Source organism: Hemibagrus wyckioides, linkage group LG28 (genome assembly GCF_019097595.1).
Source record: "Hemibagrus wyckioides isolate EC202008001 linkage group LG28, SWU_Hwy_1.0, whole genome shotgun sequence".
In the NCBI taxonomy this organism is placed as follows: Eukaryota; Metazoa; Chordata; class Actinopteri; order Siluriformes; family Bagridae; genus Hemibagrus; species Hemibagrus wyckioides.
This window is the reverse complement of record NC_080737.1, coordinates 4,745,718-4,757,023: the sequence shown is the minus strand read 5'-3', so window position 1 is coordinate 4,757,023 and position 11,306 is coordinate 4,745,718. Positions and strand designations below refer to the sequence as shown.

The 11,306-nt window shown below is 35.0% G+C and overlaps 1 protein-coding gene across 6 annotated transcripts in view; it reads left to right on the top strand.

Moving 5' to 3' along the window:
- The window catches only part of LOC131348237 (trichohyalin-like), a 166,381-nt gene extending 155,443 nt beyond the window's left edge, over positions 1-10,938 (top strand). For 2 of the 6 annotated variants that reach the window (XM_058383010.1, XM_058383009.1), the window contains exons 9-11: positions 6,293-7,612; positions 7,881-7,949; positions 8,410-10,938. In XM_058383010.1, coding sequence (XP_058238993.1) covers positions 6,293-7,612; positions 7,881-7,949; positions 8,410-9,737 — 2,717 coding nt within the window. In that variant the 3' untranslated portion in view covers positions 9,738-10,938. Of the gene's footprint in view, positions 3,155-3,746; positions 4,278-6,292; positions 7,613-7,880; positions 7,950-8,409 lie in introns of those variants that run through there. The other 4 variants (XM_058383015.1, XM_058383014.1, XM_058383016.1 and 1 more) reach the window with 3 other exon arrangements.
- Positions 10,939-11,306: the final 368 nt, after the last annotated feature.

Sequence of the window (11,306 nt, the reverse complement as noted above, 5' to 3'; positions counted from 1 at the left end):
GTGTTCAGGATGTACACTTATTTACATCTGATTTCTAATTGCAACCACAGTGACTTTTTCAAAGTGTTTGCACATTAAACCCAATAGTACAAGCAGTAAGAGCTTGACAATTGCTTTACAGAACAGTTTCAATTTTGGAAATATCTCTATTAGAACTTGAGATATGAGTTCAGAAATGTCATCAATATTTCAGAACATTTTCTGATATAAAAGGCTTATAAGGAACCGGCGTGTTGCGGAACCATTTTCAGCGATTTTTATAGATTTTCTTTAAAAAAACTTATTGTTGGAGATAAAACATGAAATCTGGAAGTCTTATGTATTTCTCACTTTCATTCCATTTCTGCTATTATTCTTTATGTATGACTGCATGCAGTTAAGATATACCTATATAACTGATGCTGAATGAAATACACAATTTGTTTTTAATTTATTTTCTGTGATATTTTGATATTTTTGTAATGTGCATAGCAATAAAATAACAAACAACAAGAGTTAAGCACACATCCAACACTATTAAAGTTGCATTGTTTTAACATGTAAATATCTCATCACCTTTACATTACAGAACATCTTCACCTTACTAACCTTAGATCTTTACTGTTACCTTCAGAACAATAAACAGAACTACTCTTTAGACTCTTAATCTATAATAATACAAAGATATAATATTTAAAGTTGAAACAATGGTTTCATTCGTAATAAAGTGGTCAAAAGTGTCAAAGTGTACTGGGTCACGTACATAGACTCACAGCAGCTGCTAATTTTTACATTTTTTTAGTGTTATTTTTTAGACATAATGCAATACATTTAACAATATAGGTGATTAAGGTTGTTAATAAACGTTGTTATTTTGTGAATGATACCAATATTCACCTCATATTCTTTGCCCTCCACTAAGAGTATGGAAATTTTAACGTGACTTGATTATCGCTGAATAACAAACATGGCAGAATCTCCAATGTCACTTGATGCGAAGGAAAATGCGTGAAATTGATCTTTGAACTTGCGTGTGATCAACATTTCTCCATTAAAATCCACAGAATTTCATCTTTTTAAAAAGGAAAGTTTGCAGTTTTTAATGATATATGTCACTTATTTAAACTCTGAATGGTTTTTGATATATTTGAAGTCAACGTTGAATAATTATACTGAAAGTTTATTTTTGGCGTAGGAAGAAGCGACAAACAGCATTCGAAGCTTATTCTTTTCTCTGATTGCTCTGAATAATTTAGATTTGCATAAATCAACAAACAGTTTGCACATTTTGAATGGAAACTACGCAACCCTTCAAAACCACGTCTGTGAACAAGCCGGTTACTTCATCTGTAAAAAAGCAGAGCTCAGCACATTTATCAAATCATATTTTTGGCTGTGAATAATTTATTGAATCACGACCCTCACCATTTGAAAGATAATTCTATTAGCTTTTTAAACATGTATGTCTGAGAACATTTTATTTTATGTACTTTCTGAAAGAAGCAATTCATTTACACAACCTATGGGAATTCTGGCCTATTCCAATAGCCTTATCAGTTGATCTGTGATTGATTTCACGTGGGCCGGACAGAGACAACCAAAGGGCCAGATATGACCCAGGGCAGTAAAATGCCCAGCTCTGCTTCTTCAGAATCTTACATAATAAACAAAAATCACAGCTTTAACAGTTTTCAGTGCTTGTAGACAGAATAATTGTCATCAGTCTCTCTGTGTAACAATCACTCCATATTCTGAAAAAGCATTGAAGAGTCGACTCGGCCTAGCGTTTAGTCTCTTTAAGCTAACAGTAGTAAGGCGTGTTAATGCACACAGAATAAAGACAACCTGACTGAACTGAGAACAGAAGTCGTTCACTTCATTTCTAAAACTCCTTCATAGGAGAGAGGGATTTGGGAGTGAAAAAGAGAAAAACATAACAAGATCACGCATCTTCCCAAATCTACTGCGACATATCACATGCTGTCGTAACCAATATATAGATGAAGCAGCAGAAAACACATCATTCTGTAATCTGTTCAGTTTTTACATTGATAAATGTCTGTGTTTTTAATTAAAGGAAGTGGGAATCTGATATTCTGTATATTCCTTTATCTACTACAATAACACATAGATATATTACAGAATATTTCACTATATATTTAAAATACACAGGGGGAAATACACAAATACTGACATACTGTATATTGGTAAAGACATGCAGGGATCAGAAAATAGTATTTTCCAATGAATCACAAGATATTTCTCTTCCTTAAGGGTAACTAGCGGTATATTAGCACAATGCTACATGGTACAGATTTACTGTGTGTGATGACTGATTGTTGTCTAGTTTTCCTCTTTTTTATTAAGACACACATCAGCTGTGTTTTAACCAGAGTAACAGTTACTTTCACATTTTCACATGGAACAATTCACATTTGTAATCATGCATAAAATCTTCACACTGTTTTATTTACTTTCACAGCGGACATGTGAGTATAAATCCCTTTTCTCTGCTAGTGATGTCTTGATGCTGCATGAATAATATATTTATTGTACAGATGAAATAGATTAGACTGTGCTGTGTGTTCAGAGTGCAATAGCACATAGATATATGAGCATCATGAGCATAGTGTAGTGAACACAACAGACTGTGATCTCTGGCAGAACATTCATCATGCTGTTGTCTAGTTTATCATTTAGTGTTGTACAGACACAGAAATCTGACCTACACACTGATACTGAGAGCTAAAAAGCTGAATGTTTTTGTTTGAATGTGATTTCATAGCAATAACTCTCTCTGAAAGTAACTGAGACTGGCTAACATTACTGTAGTGTGTAGAACTACAGAGAGAGATGTGAGTTAGAGAGTCACACTGGATAATGCTGCATGAAAGAGATTATAACAGAATGGAAGCAAGTGATCTGGTCAATTTGTTTCTTACTGCATTCATACTGAAAGATCCTGAAGAGATTTTTCAATCAGCAGAAAGAGGAGAGAAACAATACAGTACAGGATAAAAACAGACTTTTAGGAACAGTTACAGAATGTTTATAGCTAATACTATAGGATGAAATACAGAAATACTGAAAATTACAATGAGTTTTTAATAATTTCTAATATTACTTTATTTTTTTTCCATATCCTCCTTTATATAAAGACGTCTGTGTTTATCAGGTGAGTAAACTATTATAAAATATGATAAATTCATTAATGTCTTACTGATGATAGCAGCATAAAAAATCTTAAATTATGTTAGAATTAAACCAGTGGTCAGTGAGGGGTAAATGAGTTACCATGGTAACCGCTCCCAGTGATGGTTTATTATGGATAAATAAAAAAATCACATTTGATTGTTCTAGAAACACAGTTGTTGATCTGTTTATCAAGTTGCTGTTATTACTGTTGTTATTATATAATTATTATTACTAAAAGTGTAAACAGTTTGTGGAAATTTAAATAAAATAAAAGATATAAATAAATGTAAGAAAAATGATGATCTTCACCACATTGAAGTCCATCGGCAAACTTTGTCTTAAATTCCATTTAAAGTGAAACAGAAAAGGTTTAACACATGTTCAGTTTAACTTGATGATCGGTGCAGACATCCTACAACTGGAACAAAATAAATTTACATTAAAACTCTTTTTTTTTGGCAACATTAATGGCAACCCAAAAGAAACTGTAAATAAAACAAGCTGTCAGTCATTTTGGGAAAAAAAAACTATTATATATATCTCACAGTTTCTGTGAACTCTGTTGTGTGATTTGATCAGAGCTGACTGACGATCATGAAAATATAAAAGTCAGCTAATGAACATAAAAATAACATTAAACACAATCAGATGTAAATGTCTGGATCAGTTGATGTTGATGCATAAGAACATGACTTTATTGTGATATTGTGTGACGTCACCACAACAGAAATGAACCCAAACATCTTGATTCTCCTGGAGAGGATTTTTTCTCCCTCCTGTAAGGTTCAGTTTACTGTTTAGTGATTGTGTTCTTCAGCTGCATTCAAACTCAGTGTGTTACTGAATACAATATCAGTTTAAATCAGCCTCAATCACCTCAGTGTGTACTGTTATATCACACACACACACACACACACACACACACACACACACACACACAGTGATCTGAACAGAGAAACACTTCATGTTTATTTAACACTTTATTTACATACAGTATGGAGTCATGTATAAAACCTTCACACTGTTTTATTCACTTCCACAGAGTGACAGAGAATGGACAGAAGATGAGAGAAAGAAAATGGAGGAATCTGCTCTACTGACTGGTGAGTATGGAAGGAGATACAAAAGTAAACACTCCTGTTCATTTTTACAGTCTGAAGTGTTCAATAATGAGATCTCCAGTAAGAATGTAGTCTGAAATTCACAGCTTGTCACATTCTCCATTCAAGATAGAATTTACACTTTGAAAAAATTTATCACAGTGATAAGAATTCACACTGCATCATTGTTTTTGTATTTATTTGTAGGTTTATGTGTTTACTGTAAATAATCTGAATATTTCTGGGTGGAAATCACACAGAGAACCTTTCAATAAATACATTCAATTAAAAATAACAATTTTGTTTTTGTTAATAAATTTAGTCTTATAGCAAGACCTTGAACCCTAAACCTGTTCAGCTGTAATCTCAAATGTTACAGTGGAGACACAGATAGTAAAAGGAAATGTCTGTGGCTGTCAGTCATGAGAAAAAGAAAGTACTCCCTCTTCAGTTCTGTGGTTTTATTTATCATTACCTAAATAACAGTCATGTGGTCCTCACCAACTTCAACAAACAAATAACCAGGTGACGACAACAACAACAACTTTTAATATGAAGTATTTTTTTTCTGAAACCAACAATCAGAAATCAGGTGGAATAAAATAATCACCCTTCCTACTTCCAGAGTAATTAAGAGAGTAATTAGCAGCCTGGTGTTACTAATGACATGTCTGAGATCTTCAAGAAGTGTGACTAACTTTATAAAAGCAGAACTTGTGCCAGTTTGGTGAAAAAGGAAATGACATCAGTCATGACCTCATTCAGTCCAAGATCAGACCATTTAATGCTCAGAGATATAAAAAGAAGCCCAGAGCTGCATCATGTGACCTACAGGCTTCTGTAAAAGTTTATCTTCATGACAGAAAAAAACATGAAAAATTCTGAACAATATTTTTTTGGTCTAAAGACTTCAAGGTGAAGAAGTTTAGTCATAATGTACAGTGTCATGTTTATCAAACCCAGATCTCACCTTAAGATGCTGTGACAGGAAGCATTTGTCTGACCATGGTGTGATTGCTAAGTAAATTTTATCTCATCTATCTTACTCCTTGTTTCATCATTTCCTGAATCCAAACAGTTATAATCAGATTTTTCACCTTTTACCAGAAGTTCAATAAATTCCTTAACTGTTTACTCCAAAAGTAAATTAATATTAGCAGTTTAAAAATGGCAATAAACATATTGTCAAATAACATTTTAGCTATGAATGTCCATAAATGTCCCGACCATGCCATACTGATACTAAACAATGAGTTCCTTATGATGAATCTTAAAACCTGATGTCACTGGGATTTTCCACTGGGATTTATTTAAATGGTGAAAAGTTCCTTCTCCTCCTCTTATCTAGTAGGTGATCCATGGCTGTGTTGTGTGATTCCTGAAGATTTCTCAGATTTATTTTGGGTCAATAAATTGTTTGTAATTGGTTGATTAGGGACCAGTTAGTGAGCTGGCATTTTTTTTTTTCAAATTATTAAAACATACATTTTCATTGGTTTACATGAAAAAACCATTTGATGTCCATTCCAGTGGACTCAGGGTCTGAAGAGGTTGAGAGATCTGTGCATAAACACATGACCTCAAATATCAATGAACTGAAGCAATTTCTCCAGAATGATGAACATTTACTTCAGGTTATTGCTGCTACAGGTGCTTCATGTTACTGAATTATAGGATGAACAATTTTCCCACCTGAATGTTAGTTTACTTTTTTTGGAAAAATTACTTCATATTGAAAGTTTTTGTGTCACCTCAGGTTATTTTTTGTTAGTGGAAGTTGGTCAGGAACACACAACTGTTATTTAGGCGCTGATAAATAAAAACATAAAATTAAAAAGGTGTGCTTTCATTTTTCCATGACTGTTAATCATGAATGTAATATATTTTTTCATCTGAATGAATATCACTGTAAAGGCCTCACAATATGAAATATAAGAAGCAGTTTATATTGTTTTTTCATGTTTTCTGAAAACAGTGTTCTGTTTACACTTTATTTTAATCACTATCAATTATTTTAGAACATTCAACTGATGAAATTAAAGAGAAGTTCAGAAAGTTAGAAGAAACTGAAAAAGAGCTAAAAGACACTAAACTGGAACTGGACAGAATTTCTAAATCACTGGAACATAAAGACCAGCAGCTAGAGGATTGTAAAAGACAACTAGAGAATAAAGATACAGAATTGAGAAACATGGAGGAGAAGGACACTGTACTCCAAGATACAAACACAAAACTAGAGAAGACGACTGAAGAGCTACAGGAGAGAGAAAGAGCTCTACAGGAGAGAGAAAGAGCTCTACAGGAGAGAGATCAACAACTGAAACTGAAAGACACACAGATACAGGAGGCACAAATACAAGTGGAGGAAATGGAGAACAGACTTGTGGAGAAAGATGAAGAAATAAATAAGAAAAATGAAGAGCTGAAGATTCTCAAAGAAAGTTTAGAGACTAATGAGAAGACTCTTTCTGAGAGAGATGCAGTGTTAATGGAAACAAATAAAAAACTTAAAAATGCCACTGAACAGATGAAGGAGAAAATCTCAGGACTGGAGAATCTGAACAAACTGCTGAGGGAGAAAGAAACACAGCTGAAGAACACAGATAAAGAACTGGAAACCAGTACAAATCAACTGGAGACACTGGGACAGGAGCTGCAGGACAAGCAGAGACAACTACAGGAGATGATGATCGTCGTGGAGCAACAGAAAACTGATTTAGCAGAAAAAAACAAAGAGCTTGAAGAGAAAGAGAGTCTTCTAACTGAGAGAGAGACACAGCTAATGGAAAGAGACAAACAGCTTCAGGAGAAAGACAGACTTCTGACAGAAAATACACAAACACTGCAGATGAAAGATGAGACACTGGAAGAGAAGGAGACACTGCTCAAACAGACAAGAGCTGAACTGGACAAAACAATGAAGGAATTAGAAGACAGTCAGAGACACATGGAGGAGAAAAACACACAACTAGAGAATCTGAACAAACTGCTGAGGGAAAAAGAAACACAGCTGAAGAACACAGATAAAGAGCTGGAAACCAGTACAAATCAACTGGAGACACTGGGACAGGAGCTGCAGGACAAGCAGAGACAACTACAGGAGATGATGATCGTAGTGGAACAACAGAAAACTGAGTTAACAGAAAAAAACAAAGAGCTTGAAGAGAAAGAGAGTCTTCTAACTGAGAGAGAGACACAGCTAATGGAAAGAGACAAACAGCTTCAGGAGAAAGACAGACTTCTGGAGGAGAAAACAAAGCAGCTGCAGGAACAAACAGATCCAGAATCATCAGCCCCCATCAGGAGAAGAAACAGCAAGGAATGGTTACCTCCAGAAAGTGAGTAATTTATCAAATTATACAATTATAAAATGCTTCTCAGAAGGTCAGTGTTTCCAAATGGTAAATATTCATTTAATAAATTATCACATAAAATATACTGTAATGATCCTTAATAGTGCAACTCTTCAGATATTATAAGGAAGTGTAATTTAAACAGTGACAGGGGTTAGTTATAGTGTATAAGACAACTTTCATGATCTCATCTGTCTAACTTTACCTTCTGAAGAATGTCTTTCTCATTCTGACTGCTTCTGATGTTTCCTAGTGAGTGGAGAGACTCAGGACTCAGCACCAATCAGGAGAAGAAACAGTATGGAGGGAAAAGGTCCAAGATGTAAGTGATTAATGATTGTTGTATGTTTAGTGTGTAACTCATCAGGAGATTGAGGGTAAAAGGGATGAGTATAAAGAGAGACAGCAGACAGATTTAGGCACTTAAATTTATATTTTAATTACAGTCAAAATATCAGTATTATAAAGCTGAGATTAAAAATGGACAAAAAGAAATAATGAAAAAATATTTAACAGGTAAAATTTAAAAATCTGCTAAATATCTCGTGATTCTGATCAGCATGACAGAAAAGCATTTGCCCTATTGTGAGTTTGCCGTTGTTGTTGGAGGAGGATGGATGGCATTACTCTTTCCTCCATCAATCACAGTGACACTAACATGATGAGGAATTTGAATATGAGTTACATAAAGGCAGTAGGACTCCATACTCCATAGAACAGCATAATCACCATAATGCAGTAAGTGATTCTGTATTAAATGATTCATTCTTGTTCATTTTCAGTGGGTGGAGAATCGTCTAGTCCTCATTCTCCAGTGTCGGTTCCTGTAGCAGAACTGAGGCTGGTGCTGCTGGGGAGGACAGGATCTGGAAAGAGTGCAACAGGAAACACCATCCTGGGCAGAGAGGAGAAGAACCAGGCTTCTACATCTACAGCTACATCTACAGTCACCCAGCAGAGTGAGAGCACACAGGGGGAGGTGACTGGGAGGAAGGTGACTGTGGTGGACACTCCTGACTGGTTCTGTTCTGAACTCTCTCTGGAGAAGCTGAGACAGGATGTGGGACTCTGTGTCCATCTGTCTGCTCCAGGACCCCACGCCTTCCTCCTGGTCATACCTGTAAAGAAGCCTACAGGAGAGGAGAGAGGGGTGCTGGAGAAAATGGAGGAGATCTTTGGAGAGAGATGTTGGAGAAACACCATGATCATATTCAGTGTTACTGATGAACTTCAGAAGAAGAACATTGAGGAGTTTATCCAGTCAGGAGACCAGGAGGTCCAGAGACTTGTAGAGAAATGTGGGAACAGGTTTCACTGTCTCAACATTAAGGAGAGTGGAGATGGTTCTCAGGTCTCAGAACTGCTGGAGAAGATAGAGAAGATGGTGGAAGGAAGTAGAGAGAAATTCTACAGCAGTGAGATCTACCTGGAAACAGAATCTCAGATTAGAGTCATGGAGACAAAGATCCTGAAGGAAAGAGAAGAGAAAAGGAAGAGAGAGGAGATGGACATGAAAGAAACAATAAAAAAGGAGATGCAGGACTCTCTGAGAAAGATAGAGGGAGTGATCCAGGAGCATGAAGGAGACATCAGACAACTTGATGACCGAACAACTGAACTGGAAAGAAAGATGAAAGAAGAGAGGGATGAAGAGAAAAAGAAAGAACTTGAGAAGGAGCTGAAACGAGAGGTAGAGCGAAGGACAGAAATGGAAGAAAAGGTGAAGAAACTAAAAGAAAAGAGAGAGAGGGAGAGGAGAGAGATGGAGGAGAGACACAAACAGGAGATGCAGGAGATCAGGGAGGTGTATGAAGGAGAGGCCATGATGGAGGCAGAGAGAAATCTCATGAAACTCATCCTGCCTGAACTCCAGAGAAATATTTTGTCCTCAAAAACAAAGATGCAGGAAGATTTCAGCAGACAGATGGAGGAGAAGAACAGAGAGCTGGAGATTCTTAAACAGAAACTTTCAGATCTCACAGATACTCACAGTGTGCTTGAAGAGGTTTATGAGGAAACGGTCAGAAAAAGCTCAGAACAAGAGAGAGCTGCTCTAAAAGGAGAGGCATCGAAGGGAATCTCTCAGAAATTTAAAGATTTGTTTCAGTGAGTAACAGAGTTTATAAAGCTGCAGAGACTCACCTGGTCAGAAATGAGGCATATGAGTGATGATGGACATCACAGAGGAAGAGATAGAACCCTAAGGATGAAGAAAGAAGATAAGAAACAGGGTTAAACAGTTTTTTTTCTATGGAAACCCTGCAGGGGAAACGACCTAACAGCCAATAATTCTTAAAACAACAGGATTTTAAAAATCAAGATGGATTGTCCAGTTGGCTACAAGAGTCCAGCACACTCACAAATTAGTTGCAGATTTAGTCAATTCTGATTAACAGTAAGATTGTTACAGCTACTTTCTTGTCATGCAGGACAACCTAACAAATATAATGAGTGGGGATAATTTAGAACATTACACACACTGAAGAAATCACATCATGACCCAAAGTGTTTTATTCTTCTTATACAACAATTTGATACAATTACATTTTTATTAATTAAACAAGAACACAGTAAACTATTTATCTCTTTACAGCTACATTTAATGTTGATGTTCATCCTCAAAACTGCTAGTTACTGTTCTCACTTACATTATAACAGCTTGGAGCAGTCATCACCCTTTCTTTTCTCTCTCTTGAAAGGAAAAGAAACAAAATTGTGTTATAAAACCTGCTGATTGTTTCTGTGAATGCTGACGGTTTGATGACATGACACACTTTTCTGTCCAGCAAATTCTTTTTGTATTGGTGACGTTTCATTAGCATCATAAAAATATAATGTGGTGCGATCATCTGAACATCGTCAGAACTACATTATAAAGACTCCTTTGATCTTTCTATATTGCTGTATTTGACATCATTTTACAAAGTATTTCACATTATTGATTAAAACTGCAGATCCTTTGGATTAATAGTACTTTCATAATATACTAGAAAAGAATTGTCCAGATTTGTTCATTTCGCAAAATATCACCTTGTGCTACTGTCTGTAACAGAACATTTTGAGACTTTTATATTGAAAAAATATTAATCAGAAAAATATCATCGTAGAGCAACATCTCTGTGAATCTTGGAAATATCTGGAAGGTTTGTCAGACTTTATCAACTTTGGAAAACTTGAACCTCTTTACATTTTGCCATGTTGTTGTTCATGTTTTATATCTCAATGAGATGGATATTTTATTTAAAAAATTATTTGTAAAAATTTGTATCAATGTGTATATATTTGTACATTTGTGTAAATACTGTATGAATAAATTTATATATGTATGTATGTCTGTAATTATTCAGTATTTTATTTATATAACCTGTTTATATACCACTCAGTTGTAAAAGAATCACTGACTCTAATGCTAGAGCTGAGTATCCTGATAGAAGAAGAGAAAAAAAAGAAAACATGTACTAGAACATGATGTTAATATTTTAAACCCTATAATATTTCTAATTTGCTGATTAGTAGATTTTTTTATCATGTTACTCATAGTCCTCATTTATATTTTCCTCTAATTTCCACTTATTACAAACAAAATCATAAATCATTTTAATAGAATCATTTTCCAGTTGCTCTTTTTCTCTCAGAATAAAGGAAGGTGTATTTTTTTTTAACTTCCTGTTTAAGACAG